This window comes from Nymphaea colorata, chromosome 4 (genome assembly GCF_008831285.2).
Source record: "Nymphaea colorata isolate Beijing-Zhang1983 chromosome 4, ASM883128v2, whole genome shotgun sequence".
Taxonomy (NCBI): domain Eukaryota; kingdom Viridiplantae; phylum Streptophyta; class Magnoliopsida; order Nymphaeales; family Nymphaeaceae; genus Nymphaea; species Nymphaea colorata.
Window position 1 is genome coordinate 23,248,010 of NC_045141.1, and position 23,732 is coordinate 23,271,741.

General features: G+C 39.1%; 3 protein-coding genes across 6 annotated transcripts in view; 1 reads left to right on the forward strand and 2 right to left on the reverse strand.

Moving 5' to 3' along the window:
* Positions 1-12,245: 12,245 nt before the first annotated feature.
* Positions 12,246-16,233, reverse strand: LOC116252204 (probable plastid-lipid-associated protein 11, chloroplastic). Its single transcript, XM_031626324.2, has 3 exons — positions 15,581-16,233; positions 12,613-12,678; positions 12,246-12,494 (listed from the first exon to the last, which is right to left on the reverse strand). The coding sequence occupies exons 1-3, from the start codon at positions 16,120-16,122 to the stop codon at positions 12,395-12,397; spliced, it is 708 nt and encodes a 235-aa protein (XP_031482184.1). The 5' UTR covers positions 16,123-16,233; the 3' UTR covers positions 12,246-12,394.
* A 679-nt stretch (positions 16,234-16,912) lies between these two features.
* LOC116253270 (uncharacterized) lies at positions 16,913-19,974 on the forward strand. Its single transcript, XM_031628036.2, has 6 exons — positions 16,913-17,284; positions 18,438-18,603; positions 18,725-18,937; positions 19,261-19,471; positions 19,543-19,624; positions 19,748-19,974. Exons 1-6 carry the CDS (start codon positions 17,051-17,053, stop codon positions 19,937-19,939), a joined length of 1,098 nt encoding a protein of 365 aa, XP_031483896.1. The 5' UTR covers positions 16,913-17,050; the 3' UTR covers positions 19,940-19,974.
* A 2,259-nt stretch (positions 19,975-22,233) lies between these two features.
* The window catches only part of LOC116253657 (uncharacterized), a 27,321-nt gene continuing 25,822 nt past the window's right edge, over positions 22,234-23,732 (reverse strand). For 2 of the 4 annotated variants that reach the window (XM_031628591.2, XM_031628592.2), the window contains exons 49-51: positions 22,985-23,212; positions 22,678-22,779; positions 22,234-22,552 (exon numbers count right to left, since the gene is read on the reverse strand). In XM_031628591.2, the coding sequence (XP_031484451.1) occupies positions 22,397-22,552; positions 22,678-22,779; positions 22,985-23,212 (486 nt within the window). In that variant the 3' untranslated portion in view covers positions 22,234-22,396. Of the gene's footprint in view, positions 22,553-22,677; positions 22,780-22,984; positions 23,216-23,732 lie in introns of all 4 variants that reach the window. The other 2 variants (XM_031628589.2, XM_031628588.2) reach the window with 1 other exon arrangement.

A 23,732-nucleotide genomic window follows, 5' to 3' on the forward strand; every position in this document is an offset into this window, starting at 1 on the left:
GATGGTCAATAAGGCAACTTTATTTGGAGTATTTTTACTTTTGAGTGATTAAAACAACCGTTCTTCTTCCTTTCTTATGGTCGAAGATTTTTTTTTCAATGCATAAAACTACTAAGTCTACGAGGTTATCGTTTATTTGGAGGCTTGGATAGACCTACGGTACATCATTCAACTTAAGTGTTGTACATGTCATTGTTCGGCGATGGAGCTCGTTTCCACTCGTGTTGGATCTGAATTGACTATGAGAATCCGACTTGACTCATATCTACGTTGCCTGAATCTTACATGAAAAAAAAAAAATTGTCTTTGAGTTTCGCCGAATCCGAACTTCGTCGCATCAAAGATTATCAGGTTCATTTCTTAATCCAAATTTTGGATCAAAGTGGGTATAACTAAATCTGGATCAGAAGCTCAAAACTGCCAATGGGCAATGAAATACTTTGTTTTCTAGAGCCCGCACCAATTTGGGTATTTGTGGATTCTTCGAATTTCTTCAACTGGAGCAAGTTCAAGCTCGGACTGCAATTAGATTTGGAGTCTAAAAGCAACCCGCAATCGAGTTGTTGATTTGAAATGACGGAATCTGCTGTGATAATTAGATCCAAAAGAAGAATCCGACCCGAATGACACCATGCCCACATTAGCCATCAGGAGTCAAAACGGCGGAAAGTGGATAGTGGGACAAAGGTTTACATAATACAAATTCCATGATGTTCAAGAAAAATTCTTCTACTTTTTCAACCCAAATCCGCCTCCTTTCATTGAATCTTCTTCCCTTGTTCCTTATTTGCTTTTGTCTTCTTCTGGATAATAATGGAGGGCACAATTAGTGCCGTCTTCAAGAGTTATACAATTTCATGTTTTTTAACGAGAAATTATCTCGTCATTAAAGATTTGATCGGTAATTCTAAAGATATAAACGATTAAAAATCTCATAATTTGAAGAACGTTCAAAAACTCCACATAAATTTAATCGTATGTTGAGTCACCCCGTCATAAAACATGAATAGAAATATGTTAAGAAGGAGGGAAATGACTTATTAAATTGGCTGGAAGGATCTACGTGCGAGAGAAACTGGTCACATCGGCAAATAAGGCATTTTGACAAAAAAAAAAAAGCCTCACAAATGACCATTAGGAGTTGACTCTTGTATGTTTCTTGATAAATGTTATGGGGTGAGTGGTTAATTCCATTACCTCTAAGAGAGACCATTGTTCTTTTCCATGTACCCACCTTCCTTGAATTCACAGAACATGCTTCAACACCTTTACAGTTTAAAGGTAGAGCACACTGGAACGTGACAATAACCCTTCCAAAATTAGAACATAAGTCCTTAGAGGTATACACCACTTTGCCGCATAGTACACTATCATCCCTCAAGCAGCTATGGATGTAAAGTCGAGTCGACTCTCATTTGCTCGTGCATGGTTAACATGAGGTTGAATTAGAACTCGAGTTATAAATGAGCCAAGTTCGAGTTCTACAAGCTAGACTTGTTTAAACTAACTTGAGTGTCATGTTAATAATTTTACAAAAATTTTAGTACCTTTTTTATGATTTTTTATTTTTATTTAAAGAAAAAAGATTATGAATCAAGTGACACATGGTTAAACGAGCTGCACTCGAGCTCGAGCAGACGTTTCCAGAACAAACTATATAATATGGGAGAGGACAAATTCTCCCCATTCTCGATTATGAAATTTTTTAACTTCAGATCCTTATTTACTAGACGTAAATCAAAATGTTGTATGCATATGAGAAAAAGTTCGAAGAGGATGAGGTCCATTCTTGTATTTCACAGCAAAAAAAGTAGAAATACATAGTTTTTTCGTTTCGCGTGGAAGGGCATAATTCCTTCCTTTCAGGCGCAGGGCACGTGCACTGGCTGCCCACCAAACCCTAAAGCGACGTCCCAACAAATCCTTCCTCTTTTCTTAAGACATTAAAAAGGTCGTCGAAACTTTTAAGGGAAATTACCAGACACTAGTTTAAACTCTTGAATCAAAATTCCCCAAATCACATGCGCCTCTTGATAACATAAGCAACACATGGGATGTCGAATCCTTCAAAGCAGAGTTGAGTTAGTAAAACTCAGTTTTGATTCTTGTCGACATTATTTCTCTAGACTGTAAACAGTAGGAGATGTTATTCTTGATCTTGTTTTTCATTACCTATGAATCTTTGCACAAGCACTGTTCCTCTTCAAGATGCCTTAACGTCGTTCATTACAACATCGACACGATTTTGTAGACTAAAAGAACTTTTTGGCGCCACCAAATCGTGAAGATAGTATGGTTTAAGATCAATATTTCGAATTTTAACACACGAGAACAGCAAATAGGTCAAATACCAAGTCAAGCTTCCGTTTCTAAACGTTAAGGTTCATGTAAATCATATACACCGACAAGATAACTTATGGTGGTTCAGCGCTAGCTTGATTTTGTTAAGTGGAGATGATCACTCTCGTCAAGCAAAAGAAATATGCAAGCGGGAAGGGCGGATCACGTCAACCCTGCATGAATGAAAAGCTGATAAAGCAGTAGGCTACTACTTTAAGTACTGCAATATGTCACTACACCCTGTGGTGCTTTAAATGCAGCTGGAACTATCTGTGAGCTCCATTCTTCCCTTGTACCAATCTGTCAACATGCAATATTTTATTCATATGACATGTCCACATCTCAGCACCACCACCATCTCAACCATCAGGATCATCAGCATCAACACTTTCTCAGTGCTTTTGCACCATGATGTTCATGTATCATTAGGAGCAATGTTCATAATTTTCTCAATGTCTTTTGTACTATGATGTTCACCATTAGGAGCAATGATCACGATATAACATCGCCAGCATCGTCATTAACTTGGCAATCCTCCCATTCTGAAGTCCCCGGGACATTGGAACTCAGTATGCGAGATTTGCCAATCTGCAAAGAATGCTCATCAAATTTCCAAGACTCCCGAGTGAGATGATGATGATGATGATGGATGGCAGGATGAATACACAGAGGAAGGCAGGGTTAACCACAATAACTATTCTTGCCAACGTGCAAGACTCGAAATAATGCCCATTCATTGCACTGTTGACTTTATCGACTACATTTTAAAGAACAAATACTACGGATAATTAATATGACGCTGGCGAAACATAGCTATGTTCAATAATAGTAATAAAATTGATTGAAGGACCGCGATGGTCATGACAGTGATCTTAACGGAAGACGCAGCCAAGAAAACTGATGACCCTACTCATATCAAATCAGCAGTCGGTCAGTGTCTTCGTGAACGCTCTTAGGAGCGCTAGGTAGCACATTACAGCAAAAAAACAAACATGCCGATGAATAGAATGATGGTTAAAACAGCTGCAACTCACTAAACATCATCATTATCACATCATCAGCGAAGAAGTCTGAAGTTCTCGTTCCAAAACATTCTCCTACATGATCGATTTCTATCTAGATAAAAGTGAGAGAACTATACATGGGTGGGCCTTGGGACTAACAAAGCTTGGGACATATAAACATAGTCATCATTAAACATCTACAAAGGAGGTTCAAGGCATGAACAAGCATAGCATTTTTAACACATAACGTCTTTGAGTAGCTTGTACCTACGATTAGCAGGCCTGGAGGACGACGAGGAAACCAAATTCTTGCCTTTGTCATGGTTCTCCATGTTATGGTTCTTGCTGGAATTCACAAACCGGTTCAGGCTTCCATCGTCCTTCTTCTCCTGCTTTGTCCAGCAAAACGTGCGGCTCCCACTTCTTACTTCAGATTGGCACCAGTCACACACCGTAGATGTCCCCAGCTCGTTGTAATAGTTGCTGCAATACCTGAAAAATCATGACCTACCATCAGATCCGTAACAAACAACAAAACTATACAAGCAACCGCAAAGCAATCGAATGAAGGTTAAACGTGACGGACAGATATCATAGTGAAGGCAGTATATCAACAAAGATCATACCGATGATGAGATGAATAGAATAATGTGATGGCGATGATAAAAGAAGATGATCATTAGAAAAGGTCATAACAATAAACGGAACTTTTGATTAGCTATGGAAGGCCTAGCGACCAAGTCTTAACCGAGAAATCAAGTGGAATTCCAACCGAATGAAGGACCTCAAACGCAGATCAGTGTAGAACGAAAGCCTCGCCATTCGATGGGATGAACAAAGAACTGACGTTTATAGTAGAACTCATATATCAGAGTGACCCTAATAAAGGATTACCAAAATTATGACCCCATCTAAACATTAAGATGAGCATTCGACGAGGTAACAAAGACCGGAGAAGGCCTCATATCAGAGAGACCATAAGAGATAATCACCCAGATTATGCGTCTATACCCAATCTTAGACCTTAAGATGAACCGGAGTGGTAATAAAGATGGAGAAGAGACAGAGGAGGAGGAGGAGGAACAGAAGCGCGGTGAGCGAGAGCGTACGAGTGCTGGTAACGATTGCAGCATCTAGTGCAGAGGAAGAGCTTGGAAGGGAAACCAACATCTCCACACATGCAGCAGACTGAGGAAACGTCATGCTCCTCCATGATCTTCAGAGAGCAGTAGCAGCAGCAGAAAAGAGGAGAAAAGAATGGCCAGCAAAGAGAAGGGGAAGGGGGACAGCGTGAGAAAGGGTAAAATATATGGAATTCTACGATTTTCCACGAGTCAGATAGCAGTCATCGTCAGATGGAAGACAGACAGAAGATGTATTATTGTGATGCCTCTAAAGTCCTTGGTGGGGATGAGGGAGGGGTGGACTGCGACGCAGATGACTCGCCACCCAGCACCTATATTTGTGCGTGCGCGTGTGTTTGTGTGGTTAATCAGTCGTAAAGCCTAAGGGGAACAGGTACAGACAGGTACTGCGAGTCCCTAATCAATGACATACGATTTAATGTACAAGTATAGGTGAGGCACATGGAAAAGCTGCAACGCCCTGATGTGCGTTTTAAGTAAAGCCAACAAATAGTTATGGCCTTCGTGTCAAAGGTAAAAAAGAAAAAGAGGCGAAGAGAAGACAGCCGAGGAATAAGGTAAACCGACTTCTCAGTTGCCCGAGAAATGGCGAAAAGGTGACTCTGGATACTTGGACTTCATCAATGACGGTATGTTGGCTAAAGGCGAAAATCTAAAACCATTATTATAGAGATGAAACCCCTCACTTACTGGAACCTGCAAGCAACGGAACCGTCCATCTCGTTGGCGTTTCCTTCTGTCGTTTCAAAAACCAAACAATTCTGCTATTAGATTAATTTGCAAGATCAATCCATTCCCCAGCTTCTGCAGAGCAGTGATCAAATGTGTCTGGTTTTCCTTCCACAAAAGCTACTAATAAATATCTGTGCTTGTTTTGCAAGTTGCAGAAGTCGGCCGTTCCTGCCAAGCTAACCGAGACCAACCATCATTCCTAGTGTCAAGGAGATCAATTTGCAAGACTAATCCCATAAAAGGCTAACAACAAGCATCAAGATAATAACATGATAATATCACAGAAAATTATCGCGATCTTTTGGAATCATCTCACCTTTGCAGATCATTCTTGCCACGAGCGACAGAGACAAAAACCTGAATATCAAGTTCTTATCTCCCGTGCTGAAAGATGCAGTAGGCGGAGCTCAAGAGAACAAAACCTTTACAACTTTAGAACTCGTCCCAGCAAACACTGCAAAGACTTTGACTTCTGAACTCACGAACGTAATCGAATCAAATTTGAAAGTTAGTTTGTTCTTAAAAGTTAATCTGGTGCGTCGAGGAGCAATCCCCCAACCCCGGCTTTTGAGGATCTTAATTCGAAAATGAAATTGAATGACCGCCATCACTAAGTTTATTTTTTTATCCAGATGAGCAACTTGCCTAGTGCTAAGATTTTCTCCCCACATTTCAAGATCCTTACTCATAACAACCACCATCACTATCTGTGCACTTAGTCTAACGTCCTTACAAATGATGCATTGAAGTTTCAAATATTCAGAAATGCAACAACAAGATTGCTTCCCGAATCCTAGTTCATTCCCCACCGCCTCCCTTAATGCTCACAATGATGACGCTGGGAATTCAAGATCTTTCTAGGCTTTGAGAGCATGAAGACAACTTATTTTGGTACGCCTATCACGAAAGCATGCCATTTTTAAATGTCGGAAACCAAAAAAGCCTTTCTCGTCTACCTTTACTTTTCTCCCCCACAAAGAAAGTGCTAATTTTTAAAATATAACATGCAAATCGCCCTTTCAGCATACGTGTCCTTTGATCTTTCTTTTCCAAAAGACCCAGAAATGCGATACAGGGAGAACTCTACCAGCCCACATGCATCTCACCCTCTGCTTTGGTGCCCACCAAACACCTACCCTTCAGTATCACCGTTCACTTCAAGAATATTGTCCATGGTCCTTGAAAAGCTGACAAAATAATGCGGCATCAGCTTACTGATAAGGCCATTGATCACACTGACAACGAAATTACCGAAAACCTGGTTGATTTTGACAAAAAGAATTCCCAATCCTACCTCATCTTTCGAGTTCTATTTCTCAACCACTGCAACATGTTCACATTCCAAGCAATTCAATGCTATTTAGATACTAAAGCACGTACAAGTATGTAGGCCAAGTGTGGATCCCAAGTACGTAACGATAAGATATCACATGACTAGGCATTATTGTCGGGCGCCGATCATTCGATGACAAGTAGCTTCAACCGCCGTAAACTCCGGTGCCTCTGTTGCACCTGGGAAGCCCTCGGCTCAGATTCCGGCTACGTACATGCTGCTTCCACTTTCAAGTTCTACGGCGCCGAAATTTTGAGACCAAGAGATGAATTTGGAAAAGTCGTGGGAGAATCAGAAGGCTAATGGAGCGCAACAGCGAAATCTAGCATACAGGACTAGAGGGAGGGAGGGAGGCATGGTGTCAGCAGGGATGAGTAGGAGAAGAACGGTTTAGTTACGCAGTTGAATTGTTTAAGCTCTATCAGGATACGGAGGAGTTTAGCGAGGAGGAAATAGTAGAGGTTAAAATTTCGGGGTGACCAGGGTTTCCATTGCTTTTACGGCTGGGTAGAAGTTTCTATCCAACCCCTTGGGCCGGGTATGAGATGGGTAGTTAGGTATCTAGCTCGTGATGGGTGGAGCTTGGGTTGGTTTTTTACCTCTTAGGTCCGTTTGATTAAAAAAAAATTACTGGGGCTAAGCTGACTTGAGTCAGGTGCTCGACTCGATATATGTATATGTATATATATAATCATTGCCACACGACAGTAGTTTTACTTAAAAACTTTTGGTGCATCTCGATGACTTTCTTAGATACTCTTCATGTGTTGCTGATGGCACCTGTAGAAATACCGATGCACTCTCAAAAACTTTGAACACATCGTTTAGGGGTTGTTGAAATATTAAAATATAAAATATTAAAGGTTTCAAATATGATTAGACATTGAACCGAGTACCCGATAATGGTCAAGTTTGACCAATAACTAAATAAGCTGGACTTAAACCGCGGACAAAGGCTTCGGGCCACCCCCAGCCCGACTTTGTTGAGCTTTGGGCTGGCTCGGCCATAAGATACAAATCCTGCCCCACCGCACTGGGAGTGTGGCCTTTATTTTGCAGCGGCGTATAGTTGATGTGGGCAAGATTCAAAAGTGGATGGGCCGACCGTGTTCGTGACAACGAGTTGGCTGCTCTTAAGTTGAAAGCAGGCTAGGGGGAACAAATTCTGCGCTGTAATGGGGAGCCCAAACCAGTGCCCAGAAACCATGGGCACAAGAAGTACTAATGCAGTTGCAGTTGTTTCTGGGTAGGGATTTTTTGCTTTTTCTAGGTAACTGAACTAAGTAATGCAATCGGGAGGGGACCTGAGCTTTCAAGACCAACAAAAGACCATGGGTCGATGAGTAAATTAGTTCTTTTATATATATATATATATATATATGAGTTGAAATCAACGGCTTACTTTTGTAGCCAGATAATTTTTTTTTTAATTTTGTAAATCATTGTAAAAGGTTCATTAATAATGATAATTATCTAATCATGGTTTTTAGCGTGCATCTTTTGTCATGTTTTTTATTAACATAAAATTTTTAAAAATATTTCGACCACAGAATATAAATATATATATATATATATATGTGTGTGTGTCATAGACATGGGAAGGTTTTTGGAAATCTCACGATATTTATGAAAAAATCAAATAAAATGAAAACATCGGAAAATTTTGTGAGAATTTAAAAAAGCCACGAATTTATCGAGATTTTTTCTTGAGATGGTGGTCGTTTTTTTTATCTTGAGATGGTGACTGTTTTCTAGTAACAAACTTTTAATTTTTAGTCATCAAACGGCATCAAATATCCACCAGATTCAAACTCCCCAAGAAGATTCAACTCTAGAGTATGGGTAAAAATAAGTTCATTGCTTAAACCGTTATAAACTGTTGCTAAAAGCATAATGGACCGTTGCAGCAACCTAAACATAACTAATGCTCTTGTGGTGACTTTTGTTTTTTTAAAAAAAATAATTTTTAACCATTCAACAACAATTAAGTGAAAAAGGTCACATCATACATATCCTGCTAGGGTAGAATAGCTACACGAATATACACAATATCTTTGTTGTTAGAAGAAAGTTTTCAATCGTCCAAATTGTAGTATTTAGGAATATCTTTGTAAATGGAAAGTCAAAATTTATTTACCAAATGGATTACCTTGAATGTTAATAAAGCCTTGTTTTCTAAGAAAATAGTCAGAAAATGCCTACTTCTTATGCACAACTTAGAATTTTCGAAGTTCTATTTTGTTAATCAAATGCACGCACGTGCAACCGTGACATCCTTCATTCATTTATTTATTTATGCGAGAAGGAAGACAAAAGAGTTTGAACATGTGTAACAGTCTGTTGCCTACGCCAATGTTGCAACAATAGGCTTAAATTGGCTGGGCCGCATTGAATTATTAGCAAATCCATTCAGTTCATCATCCAATATAAGAGTGCCGAGTGACAAACATAACTGTCATGCTTTTATTTACCTTCAAAAATTATTTTTTATATATTTCTTATTACTTAAAAAAAATACTTATATAATAGTTTTTTTCTCATTCATAAAAGGATCAGGTGAATCACTAGATCAGCGTCCTGGCCCTATTCAAACTCAAATTTCTATTCTAAAGCACTGGTTGCAACTTGCAACAACATAGCTAATCACCCCTTCCTCCCAAATAACTTTGCTATGGAATCCCCATTTCCTCAGGAGCATTCGTAAGCATACTGGCCGACACTTATTAACCAAATAACTTCACGAGTAAGACCCTTTTTCAGAAGTTCCGCCTAGCTAAGGGATTACGCTGATTTGACTTGTTCAAATTTTAATATTAGTCTTCCACCTAGCTTGTCAGCTATCTTCCAAATTATTTTTCTTACCAAGTGTCTCAGCTTCTCCCCCATTCTTTCTTCGCTAAGACAAAACCTTCCTTGAAGTCACAATCAAGTTGAAGACCGGTAAAGTTTCAACCATCTTAAACCTGAATAATGAATATGGCTTTGGATGTAAACAAAAGGATAGAAAGATTTGGGAAAATAAAGTTAAATAAAAATCAAAAGCTGCAGGAGCTTTTTTTACAAGAGCCAAGCATACTGCATGGTGTAGAAACATAAACAGTCAATATAAATATATATTTTTTTCAAATGTTTATCTAGGATTTTTTGAGGTACAAAAGTAATATTTCCAACAATTATAGTATAAAAAAGGATGAATGCATCCGGAAGCTCCAAAAAATTGCTAAGCCTTTGACGTTGGTGGGATTCGAACCACGACAACCGGCACGACTGCCAAGGCCCACCCCCCTTAGCTACCCATTTGAATCATTCAAGCATTCATTTGAGAGATATTTTCTCAGACTAAAAAGTGCCAACAATGTAATTAGACGATGTCATCCTGGTCCTTGGTAAGTATTTTCAAAGAAAAGGAAAAATAATGCTGTTCATTTGTCCTCTGAAGCGTACAGTTGTAATATAACTTTAGCACTGGAAATTAAGTGTCATACACTGAATGTTTACAACTGTATGCTGCAGAGGACAAATGAATCCAGCAGTCGATTATTTTTGCCATCAATTATGTTCAGCTGGATGTTGGCTGATTTATAAATCATCTGAGACACAAATTCGACTTTTTACAAATTTAAAACAATCTAAATTAGTTGATTTTATATACTTGCAAAGCTCAATTCGTGAGCTAGATTTTGACAATTTTTTCCTGTTCTTGTAAATTTTGACCTTCCAGGTTCCTCCATGAAATCAAATTTCAAAAGAACAACTAAATTCTGCCAAACTGCCAGGAGAACCGTAAATAGGTTAAACCTATAATTGTGCTTCAAAATTTTCCATTTATGTAGCCCAAGGATATCGAAACGAAAGAGTACATTACTTGCAGAAGACATAATCATCAAAAAGGAAACTTCACCAAGGAAGAAACGAAAACATAGCAAGCCTAAGAAAATGAATTAAAGATGTAAGTCGACACTCACTGATTCATGATCTCAAAAAATAGGCTCGGAAGTCTGATCTAAGCATCTTTACATGCAGAATGGGAGTCAAAAAAGGTTCCGTTAGTACGCCGACCTGTTTATCTGAACACCTATTCTTTTCCAAATAAGTTCAAAAGATTAAACACGTAATGCAGACGACAAGATTAAACACGTAATGCCATTGAGAAACATTTCTTTTGTCGAATATTGTGGAACCGAAGATTTTTCAAAAGCTAACCAATGGCAATACCCCAAAATCTCAGCATTGTGAAATGCCAGTTGACAGAAGGAAGGAAGGACTAGTGGCGCATCATGGTAAAGAAAATGAGGACTATACATAAGGTTCACAAGCGCATCCACACCACAGCAGATTTATAAGTTGATCATAGAGCTTATCATACTGGCAGTTATTCATAAAAAATAAGAACATATAGTCGGGAGAATATAATTACACTACATATGCAGTTACGTTTTAGCAATAAATTTTGTAAATGTTTGCTGGAAAAAATCGTACCATAATCTTCACAGTCCAAAACTTAGAAATCCATTTTTACAAACACTTATCTAGGAGCGTTTTGTCACGTCAACGGCCAACAATCTAAAATTTCTCGTGTTGTAACCCATAAAAAATTTTATCCGATCTTGGTTGACTCAACAGGATAGGAGACTCTCCATATCATTCGTAAGTGCGTACAGGAAAATTTTTTAGGTGCTAATCATGAGGTAGACAGCCAGAAGGTGCGCTCATAGGATGCGTCTGTAGGTGTAGATGGGGCCAATACCGCAATACGTATTAAACCTAACTAGGTGCAAACCTTGTGCTAAAACTAAAATGTTTGAAATGGATTAGGCATGCTCGATGGTCATTTGGAAGAACTTAACAATAGATATAAGTGCTTATTTTATATAGTGGACGATGATGCCCAATGAGTCTTATAACTTCTGAGACCTCTGCTCTATCGATGGCTGGGGCAAACCACTGACTTCAAGAGTCAACGACTCAACCGCTCACTAGGGCTACGCGGCCTTTTTTTATGGATATTTTCATTTTTCTTCGGAAGCAGTTTGTCTTTTCGAAAACTGTTCTTTCACCTTTATTCATTTGGCATTGGGTACTCAATCTCTTTCGCAGCTTCTGCGCACAAATTAGTGACAGTCGAAGGTATAAGCAGGTCTCCCTTCAATTAAAAGGAGTAAAGTAAAGATGAAAGTGTATTACTGACATGGTCTTCGCCATGAGCCGGTCTCCCTTCAATTAAAAGGAGTACGTATGAGACTTGAGAGTTTTAACGTGGCAAAAGGAGAAGGAACAACTCATAGTGTGTAAATTTGGCTACAGTTTTATCGAAAGGTGGGACATTGGCGCAATGTAGTTGTAGGATCGTACTATAGGAATTAGGAACTATGAGGGATTTAAAACAGCATCGTTCATAGGCATTCCGCTATTTAGATAACTGGAACCGGAAGATAAATAAATAGCAATAAGTACATAAATAGATACGCTATATCTATGCCTCTATATCACGAGGACGCTCGGGATAACTATCCGTAACTTGACAACGTTTGGCAATCCCCTTCTTTTATCAAGAGGACCAATGCACATGAGCAAGTAAAAAAAAACGATTACCAAAGGCTAAAAATTGCCTTGCCAGATTCGTGAGAAATAACCACTCAGAAGAAACCTGTAGTATAAGATACGGAAGGAGGAAAAATAACGGAAACACGATGAACAAAAAAGCATTTTGTTGATATAGTAAGAGATAAACATAGGCACTGCACTCAAGTGCATGCCTAAGTACGTGCGAGTTTCCTTTGCAAAGCAACGACGAAAGCCACGGAAAAAAAAGTTAAGATTACCGTGCTTGCATGCATGTTTCATTCTTTCCAGCTATAAGGAGCACGGTCAACAACCAAATAATCTCCCCGAATATCCTTGGCAACGCGGATCATGTCGTCTAGATAGATAGATTCAAACCTAAGTGTATAAGATGGTTCGTTAGTCTATTCTAGCTTGTCATTCGGACAGTGGCAAATTAATAAAAAATAAAAAATAAGAAAAGAGCAGGAAATTTAAGAGAGGGAGAGAGTCACACCATCCTTGTCCAAAAGGGGGCAAAGGAAGCTCCCAGCCTGAACCTCGCAAAACGGCACTTGTGAATCTGCAAAATGCCTTTATCAGTGGAGAAGTCTCGGCAAACAATTTGAACAATTGAGAAAGCTGAAAAGGCTCTTCCTTTTCCTTCCAATGATGACCCTATGGAGACTCCTTTGTTGTACCCCACATGATGCTCATTCCTGATAGTCAGCACTTAAAAGCCAAGTTTAGCTCACCTGTATATTTCAATGGGCTGGGCACGACGAACAAGGGCTCTCAGACTCTCATAGGCTTACCATATGCTTCTATCATATGTAGAGCACCTTAGATTTTTTTAGAATTTAGCTATCCAGAATGGGCATTCTGGTGGCTCCCGTACCAATTCGGTTTTCCTTAAATTTAAGTTTGAAATTTTCAAACATAAGTGGATGGAAAAAGGAAATTGTAGTTTTTGTTGTGTACATCGAATTTTCAAATTTGATTGACATATCCGATTTTTGTCAGATGTTATTTTATAGTTTTGGATATTCTAAATCTATCAACCCAATTGGATTTTGAGAAAAGTTTTGCAAAAAACAGTTACCGGCCACCACGAGGTTAGATTTTTGGTGTATGCCATATCTGAAATCCTTGTATCTTGCTTATTTATCCATATATAAAACTCCGTATGCTATATATAATTAACGTATTAAATTACAAAGTAGGTCAACCACTAAATATTTCCTGCTGGCTCTTCAAATTATTTACAAAAGCATATTGCTAAAATTCAAACGTAAATTAATGCAATTTCAAAGATCTAACAAATAATTATGATCTACGACAAACAAAAAGCACAAAAACATTTATTTTTCGGATAGTTGAACAGAGAACCCTGTTCCGCATCAACAGACATAAACTAGAAGCGCAAAAACAATTTTCACAAAATTTTACAGGGAGGAAAACGTTACATCTTTTAGAATCAAAGCCTTTATAAAGGGCTATCTGATAAACCAATAAAGTAGCTTACCACACAACCGGTTGTTAAAAGGCAGAGAAATCTTATTCTGGATAACACAAAAAAAATAGCAGAGAATTTATTCGATTCCGAAATGGAAAAGCCTAAAAGCCTGCAACTGCAAGCTAAATATTTGCTACGCTGCAAGTAAGCCACACCTCATAAGTGATAAGCCAGTGCAAGGGACTAAACTGGCAAGGCGACGTGCTCCGTGGGCCCCGTGTGTCATACGGGGTGATGATGTGGCATTAAGCCCACACAAGACAGTAAGGCATGTTTGTTTCCTCTCACGACTGAAAGAAAAGTTTTTTTTTTTTTTTAATAACTTCAAATACATGGGGGTTGTTCGTGGAACATACCACTATGAACTCCACTATAAAATATTACTTTCAATAAATAAATTTGGATGGACCTGAGCCCAATTATAAGGGTCAGCTTTAAACTGCTCAAGGCTAATTGAAAATTTATTAAATATACATTTAGTGTCCTATGAACCAAAAAAAAAAAAAAACTATCCCCTTGCCCCAAAGGAACCTTTTTGAAATAATTGTGAACGCTGAACAGGCACTGTGGATGCTGAACATTTTATGTAAAAGTCCGTAATGAATCAGCAGATTGGCATTCAGCAAAGCAGTTGTGAATTGGCAAAAAAATATTTAAAATTTATTTTTAAAAGTACAAAATGAGAAAATTGTTAAAATATTTAAAAAATTGGCACGTTAAATCAGCTACCGATCTAATCAATTCAGCTGTCCACGAATTCGATTCGAACTGATAACACTATATCATCCCCTCTAAATACATAGAGGATCAGATCTAAATCAAGGTCGGTACAGGGCCAACTTAGCTTCACCACCAGATCTCCGGCCAAACTACGCCTCGATCTTCGTCGGGTAACAAGCGAGCCCACAAAAGACCCCGGACGACCGCCACCGGCGACGTCTCACTCCGCCACCGGCGACGTCTCACTCCGCCACCAAACAACACGCTCCAAATAAATAATCAGCCTTCTACAATAATATCAGGATGTTTGGATTCTGCAATGTCCAAAAAACAATCAACATTTTACCACTGTAGACTGTAGTACACTCCAGCGTCATTAATAGCGTGACTAATATCAACGAGTAACATCGTCTACACATCATATCCGCCCCTCAATTGGCCGAATCAACCAAATCAGAATAAATTTGGCCAATTAATTCGTCTCCTTTATAATCATCTAATAGCGCAAGTCGTTTTAATTGTTCAACTAGACCAAATCGGTGTTTACAAAGATTATACACTCTAGTTAAGCATGGCCACTATGAGTCTACATTTTCACAAAAAACATATCAGTGCTTTCTCAATTCTCATGGCATGAAAAAAAAATTGTGAGGCGGAAAAGCTCAAATCCATCATTTTCAAATCTAAGTAACATTTACACATAAAAGAGCTTGGACTTTCTGTATTCCCAAATTTTCACACACAGATTTAATTTTATAAAAAAATATACACAAAACCAAGAAATTATGTTTACATATATTAAACTCTAGTATACACGATATTGTCACTATTTTTCCTAATTACCAAGCCTTAGGCTCAGGCGCCAAAATAATAAGGTTGAGACTTGAGATATCTCCCAATTCTTCTATAGAAAAGGTTATCTATATTAAAAATGTCAAAACTCGTTAATTTTATCAACGGTTCTACGTGATCTAATGTCCTAAAACGCTTTTTTATTGTTTTTCTTCTTAAGTTCATATATATGTCCTACGATTTATCCATTGGACGGAATTTTGGAGGGAAACAGATCTTTTACTCGCAGGATAATTCCACTTCATCAAACATATTCTGATAATGGGGTATGCGACGCTCAAGCCAGACAAGAAGCGTAGCAGGAGCCGTCTCCTGATGGGAAGAGACAGTAGAAGTTCCCACTTCCGATACGCAACGCACAGAGAGGACGACCAGAATCGAAGTGTGGGAAACCGACCTGAAATTCACCCTCTGTGGAGACGCGATCTGGATGCCGGAGCGGACGAAGAAGACTCCCGACGGAGGAAACGTGATGACATTGTTGAGACTGCGGCCCTCGACGTCGATCACCTGCAGGACGTCGCCGGCGAGTGTCCCGAACAGGCGAGCGTTTCGGATGATGAACAGCTGCTCCTTCTCCGTCGTCCACAGCATCCTCCACGTTCCGGAGAGCGACGGCCCCGTCGTCACCGTGTCCTTCCCCTCGTCGCCGAGGGCGTCAATCGCCCGGACGATCTGCGCCCTCTTCGACTCGTCGCCGATCGTCCGGATCCCCCTCTCCTGGTCGGCAATCAGGCCCAGCAGATCGTCCCGGGCAAGTCGGGAAGACTCGCGGACGCTCGCGGCGATCGACTTGCTTGTGGAATTAGGGCGTCCGCATCTCCCTTTGACGATTCTAGAGGCGTCCAGATTTCTTGTTACGGGGATTCTGCGAGAGCTAGAAAAAATAAGAGAGGACGGAGGACATGGGGAAGACGAATGCAGGAAGAGAGCTTCCATGGAAATCAGAAACTCGCAGTAGGAAACAGAAATAAAGACAAGGAAGAAGAAGGAGGAGGAGGAGGAAATATTCCGGAAAATTGTGAATAAATAAAATTTACATTTTTCAGTGATGTGTGTGGCTCCCCTTATGTTTCCGTTGGATTTCATAAGGAGCGAATATTGAAATATTAGAAAAATAAGTGGCGGGAAATGGGTCAGTTGGGACGGAAGTTTGGCTTTTTTCCAATTCAGTCCCGCCTAATTAGTAAAATTCTTTTCCAACCATAGTTTTTTTTTTTATTAACTTTCTCAAAGATTGATTGAAAGGAGGACCATGCTAATCTTGCCTTTATCGTTTCAATTTGTCACATCTTTTCAAGGGACAAAACTGAAGCGGGAGAGGCACGCCATCAATTTAAAAATTTCTTGATATTTTTTTATTATGACAAGAAGAGGAGGAGCCAAATCTCATTCAATTCTTCATATTTTCAAAAGTTGTTTGGCACCAATAACAAGCAGTAATAAGTTGTTACTGTTCAATAAAAACTATTTTAAAATAGAAATAGATTCATGAAACTTTATAACATAATGGTTTTTGAAACAAAAAATAAAAAGTAAAATAAAACCTCCCAATAAAAATGAAAGTAAAATAAAAATGTTTATACCTTATAGGGCGTAATGTTAAAGGGCGTAATATGGAAAAGCGGCTCCCAAAAGAACCGCAATTAGAGGTCAGGCTGTCGAAGAAACCGGTTTCATATTTTGTCTTGTTACAACCGACTGACGGCAGGAAACAGAGCCAGCAAGAGGGACAAAGAGAGTAGTGTTGATTTCTGAACCTCGTTTCAGTCTGCCTTTAATCTTCGTCTTACCATCATCGGTGGAAGAAGAAGGATTAAGGTCAAGGGAAAAGGGACGAGAGGAAGAGGGAAGGGGAAGATTCAGGATGGCTGGAGAAGAAGAAGAAGAAGAAGAAAAGATTGCAGCCTTCAATCTCGTCAAGAAATCAGATACGTGCGAGAGATGTGACGGGTCGACCGCAGCTTGGCTCATGGAGAACGCCCCTGCCTCTCCATCTCCCATCTGTAGTCCTAGCCGCTTATCTTGCTCGAGCCCAAGGGAGCTCCTCCTCCCTCGGGCTTCAACCGAGCTTCCTGTTCTTTCATGCCGAAGGAGCCAGGTTGGGAACTCTCAAACACTTATTGGATTGTTCGGTTGCCTTCTTCCTAGGAGATTATTGTGTTTCTGCTTTGGTTGGCTAGAACTCTGGTTAGTTGTCCATGGTTGCTTGGTCAGTGACGGTAAGCTTTTGTAAGATGGTCAATCTGTTGTCCGTTTCTTGTTCTTTTTGTTGTTCTTTTTTCTTTCCATATTTTATTTTTTCTTTTCATTTAATCAATTTTTTTTCTTAACGATGCAAACGCCTTCTGATAATCTGATGGGTGCTCAAGATTTTCATATTCTTTGACGCGATGGTTAGTTTCGCGTTTGGCTGTTTCGCTTGTGGGTTTTCTTGTTCTTCAAGTTGTAGTTTGTGAAAGGGAAGCAGAATTGTACTTCTGGCAGTTTTGTGTTCTGGAATTTGTTTATTTGGATAACGTGGGTCCCTTTGGTTTAAAAAGTACTCCGGTTCTAAAGGTCTCTGTTGTTCTGTCCCTGAAATTTCTAACTTCTATTTGTGATTTGTTCCGATAGTTTAGTTTCCCTTTCAAATTCTTTCTTGCTGTTATATTTCTGCATTCTCTACTTCTTACCAGTTCGGTTTGGAGAAAGGGACGCCCGAATATTTTCCTGTGGTAGGTGTTCAAAATTCAGGATGGTCCATTTTCAGTTAGACGATGGTCAAGTTCGTAAGATTTCTGAAGTTTCTGAATGTTCCAAGAGACATTGTCGTCCTTAGGATTTCAGGCACCTGAACTTTTGGTTTGTACGACTTTCTTGATTACTAGAGAAATTCAATTCTTCTTCAACTGCAAATTTTTGGGTTATTTGTTGTGATTTTTTTAACTCTATAGGCTAGTTCAAGTATCCCTCTAGTTCAGGCTCCATTGCTTGTAAATTGTACATCAAAATGCATCACTGAAGGAAACTAACAATGGTTCATGTCACGTGATGAACAAGAAGAACGGTAGAACCAATTTAAGTATTGGGTTTTCTTCATCTTCCATATTCAAGTTCTATATGGTCGAACGGTAGAACCAACGGAATTTTTTTTCCCTCAAGAACAAAGTTTGTTTTCTGCAGTTAGCTTCATTGATTCCCTGCAGTTTAGTTTCTGACGATGTCTTACCTATACATTTGCTACTTTTCATTCATTATTGTTAAATACGCAGAGCACCTGTGTTACATCAGACAATAACGGGTCACAAAATGATAAAACAGGAGCAGGGAAAGAGAAGAGACGGTTTTCTTTCTCTAGATGCTCTTACCAGCACAAGCTGCGGCATTACGGTTTCTACCCGAAGAAGTTTATAGGAAGAAATGTCATAGATCGAGCAGGTCTCTCTCTTTCTCCTCTCTCTTTCTCTCCCCTAAATCATGGTATGAAGAGCCTAATTATTGTTGCTTTATTACTCATCAATTGCCTAATTGACATTGTCTGGTAACTTTTTGTCCATAGTTGCTTCTGAAGTCAAACCAGGCCGCCATGCAAATCCTTTACCTATCCGAACAAGAGGAGTGACTTTCTGCAATGAATTTGATATCAATTCTTCAGCAGATAACCGGTCAAGAGATTCCAATGTTGATAGTGAATCGCAGGATATGAGCTTGTCTCCTACTAGTGAAGAGCAAAGGGACATTCCAAGGGTTTCTTTTGCATCTGAGCTCACTGGTTTGATCTGTTTCCCTGTTATGTGATCTTAAGTCGCCATTAGGATTTATTTGGTAAACCAAAAAAGTCTGTTTTCTCTTCTTTGGCACATATTCAAGCCAAATTTTTTTTATTTTCTGGCGCTGCACTTAAACTTGCAGAAAGAATCCTCCTGATTTTTGCAAAACTTGTCAGGCTATTTATTGGTTTTCTTCAATTTTGTGTTTCTTTACGCGTTCAATAAGGTTAAAATTTATTCCCACTGGGGATCTGTAAGATAATTAATTATACCCATAAAAAGTCATTTATCTTGTCCGTTGTTGACAGAGTCTCACATCATGCAGTTTCTGAAGGAGGGTATTTGGATAGCGGTGGAAGTACATTTGAGAGCTCAAGGAATGAAAGTCTAGTAGACGGCGACGGTGATTTTCCTTCCCCATGCAGCAAACGTCATGGGAGATGCTTTCCACATTCTGCTCTAAACAGTGAAAAGAAGGACTCGGCTGACAAGCTTAACGTATGGAAGCAAGCACAGACTGAAAAGCTTGTTACTAGGTACTCTCTCTCTCTCTCTCTCTCTCTCCCTGTCCCCTCTTGTGAGGCGGATGTAACTCATACTTTTACAGTTTAAGGAAGAAGGAAGGTGCCATCAATGCATGGGAAGCTGAGCAGACCAACAAAGCCAGAACCCACATGACGCAAATTGAGGTAGTTACTTTAGAAATATACAAATTTAGGAGGCACTGAGCATAATTCTGCACCCTTACGGATTGCAGATGTTGGAAGGGGATGTCTATTATTGTACTGATTCCTTGCGGTGGCTGAATGCAGAATAAATTGGAAAAGAAAAGGTTGAAGTCATTCACAAAGATGCAGAAGATCATCAGCAATGTCCAAAAGAAGGCCGAGGAGAAAAAGGTCAAAGAGAGGAGAATCTGCTTGAGGAAGATCTCGAAGCTCAACACTGTGTCTACGAAGTTCAGTGCTTCTCGCAAGCTTCCATGGCTGCTCTTGTTTTTCTGATTTCTCTTCGAAATGATCATACGGTACACTGGAGATTGCAAGTATGAGCTGACTACTTTGCTGATGAAAGAAATAATTGTTGAGATTCTTGAGATTTGGAGTTCCCATTTTCTTCAAAGAGAAACAAAATGTTCTGCTGCCTTGTTCTGAGCATGTTTTGCTAAGACAAGGGACATTTGCACTTGCCTCACCCCGATGATCGCCCCTTTTCGCAAGGACCGGAGCTAAGTAAAAATGCATTATTTCGTCAACTGAATTTACAAAAGCATATTTTTTTTTTCATCAGCTTTTCTTCAAATTTGATGTCTAAAATGGCGTGTCCATTTGACAGATCAATAACTTTATGTTGGTCCGATGATTCAGTAACCCATTCTCACATGGATAAACAAAAACCAAGATTCGAGTTCTTCAACGTGAAAAAAATCAAGTGTGACAATATCCTGTGGCTAAGAGCCTAAAATCTTGAATTTCTTGAATTTGAGATAAAATCTTCCCTCTTCCCCGCTGATTTTAGATCAGACCTGTTGATTATCAAATGGCATCTAAAGTGTGGATTTCAAGTCTGACCTGAACTTCCTAATGAGGTATACATTGTTGTTATGATCTCTTTCCACATAAGCAAAACACTGCGGACACCAAAGCCATGGACTTAAGATCCTTGGCTCTCAAACACACCCTAAGCATACATGTTTAACCTTAGACTTGTATGCCTATATGCTGAATTTACAAGCAAAATAGAGTCCATAAAGATTATATTACGACCCTATCAAATTTTAGGTGTAAGATAATTTTTCTTGTTACTTGAACATAATAGCAAAAAGGAGTTTATAGTTGACTACTTCACGTTCTTACTGCCTATTCTTGGATCCAAATCAGTTTTTACTTTAAATTCATTGGTTGGAGAATCTCGCTTTAGCCAGCCGGCGCTTGTTAAAAGAGGTCCCGGAAATGAATCGCTTGACCGGCAAATGTACCGAAAAAGCACTGGCCTGTAACACCTTTGGTCATTAAAATGGCTGGCATGTAGTATCTGCTGTCATAACTCTGCGCCTAAATGTCTCATTATTTACTAATGTTTGGTCCAGATTAGTTCCAATTGATTGAGTGACAATTTCTTAATGTATAAATGCACTCTTATACATTTCACATCCCGGAACACATCTAGCCATATTCGTTTCTAAAATCGATTACCATAGAACAGATTATCAATTTAGAACCGTTGGAGCAAAAACAGTGCAATGGCATTCTATGCTGCAGCCATAAAACATAAAGGATGTGAAACTGCACAATGACTTTCAAGTACTGAATTCCTACGTTATCGCGATCCAGCCTCTAAACAAATTGCCGGCACCCAATTTTTTGAGGAATCATCAAATGTGTCGATCGTGAAATAGTTGGACTCCCTCCCCGCTAAACCTTTTCCCATAATTAAGGGTGATGTCAGGCGAATTTGAAGAAGAAAAGATTTCCAAAAAAAAACCCATGCACCACGTATACGACAGACTCGAAGATTCTGTAATTTGAGAAGAGTAAATCATCAGTTAGGGAACGGAAGAATGAGATTGTCATTGACTATACTAAAAATATTTATGTTGGATTTTAGCAAACTTTAACCATTAAAAAGCATATTACAAATCTAAGTGACGTTTTAAGTAATATATACTTATTATTATGTTTTCTATTACAACATTTTATATGACAATGATACAATCTTTTCGTAAGCCAATTAATCATGATTCAAGCGATTGATTGGTCAAACAAATTCAAATTGCGAGTTTGCCAGACTTTATTTCGGAATAGTCACGATTTATTGAATTGTGCATCCTCCAAGAAGTTTCTGAATACGGGTTTAGCAATTTTCTTCCAAGCTTCATTCCCAATAAATAGCATCTTCTCCCATAGTTTTGTGATTAGGTATTGTTTTCTCCTCCATCTCTCTTCTGGGAATAAGAAGAGATTATTCAGGCGCTCTTCAAGACCAAAAATACAGGCAGGCAAATGAGATAGCGACCCAAAAATACCTTAACAAAATAAACGTAGCATAAAGCATTTTTAGAGTGGCAATAATCTTACAACACAAGGCAGCCACTTCCGCTAAAATCCAAGAGATTCGGGATTTCCCAAGTCGTCTGAAATGTAAGCTCAGAGACATTGTCTGCATTTTTGCAGCCTATAAAGCACATACTTTTCAAATTTACCATAATATATACGACTTAGAAATATATATATATATATATATATATATATATATATATATATATATATATATATATGGAGAGAGAAAGAGAGAGAGAGAGCTTGCAATTTATCTATGACATTGACACTTTTCATTGATTAAGAAAACAATTGGGATGCAAGAGGTAAAATCGCTTGGAATACTCACAGATGACACCTAGAACTAGATACACCTGCCAAAAAATAACCAATTAAATGTATATATACACATTTAAAACAAAATTAGTGGCTGTTGTCTGAAATGGGACCAGAAACAAGAGAATCATCCACAGCCTTGACTGCCGGGCCCCCACACGATCTTGCAACAGAATCAAAGAGCTTCTCAATCTCTGGCGCACATCGCGTAAATGACCGATTCCAGAAGTTGTATAAAGGGTTCTGTCACAAACAAGCATTTTTTTTTCCCTCAGATATTGTTTTTGATGGGCGAGAGAGAGAAAGAGATAGAGAGAGGGGGTCCAAAAAGCTATTACTTAAGAGAAGGAGAGGCAGATAGGTTTCACCTTTATGAGTTCAATGAAAGTTATAAGTAACCCCCAAGGGTGTGGCCGGTTGACAATCAGGCGCTCTAACAGCACCCTTGTAATCTGCTCTTGGATGATATCCTGAAGAAGCCAAGCAACAACATAAAACAAATATGTAAAACCACATCCAAATTTCAAATTCCTAGCAAGAGACAGAGAGAGAGAATCACATATTCCTGACGTTAGATTGAGAATCAATCCATCAACATGGTCATATGAGATTTCAGCAAGGTGTTTTATTTGCAATACTGGAGAAAAAGACGTAGGCAATGAAAAATAGACTCACTTGATTTGCTTCAGCAAAGAGGAAAAGGAGAACACAGGAGAAAAAATGGGTATGGTTGTTCGGATAGCGCAGTTGATTTGCAACTGCATTTAAGAAAAGATAGCGCCCTTCTGTATCCAAATCCACGATTAGCTTCTGAAAAATATCCATGTAGGCACTATTTGTCATCCTTGGAGTTGGAACTGCAAGCTGTTGTGGCGCTGACTTGCTCTGCATTTGCTGGATCTCCTGCTAAGGAAGTCAAAAGACAATGAGAAGCTGAAAGGCAGTAAATGGTACTATTCTTCCCAAAGGGTGTTCGATGCCCTTGATAAAACGGAAAACCCGAGGTCAGACTTTTTGTCCTTTTTTAACAGATGAGGGTGCAAGCTGAAGTCCCCTACTGAACTCTACCTCAGTTTCATGAGCACCTGCACGGCCAGGACAATTTCTCTGCAGAAGAGAACTGTTTGGCCCATCAAACATGCCTAAAGGAAGGCAACATGAAATAGATAAGGGAGACTGGATGTCCACGATTACTTCGTCAACAAATTAATCTAAAGTTAGATCGCAAAAAATTGGTGAGAAAGATGGTAATCGGAATGTTTACACATTTCATTCCTTATATAAGTCAGGATAACATCCTGCTCTTCTACTATCTCATACAACTAATGATCCAGTGGCCAGCCAGCTCTACCAAAGCAAAGGACCGAAGACAGACATGCAATAAAGCATAAGCTGAACACTCATAATTGCAATACATCCATTG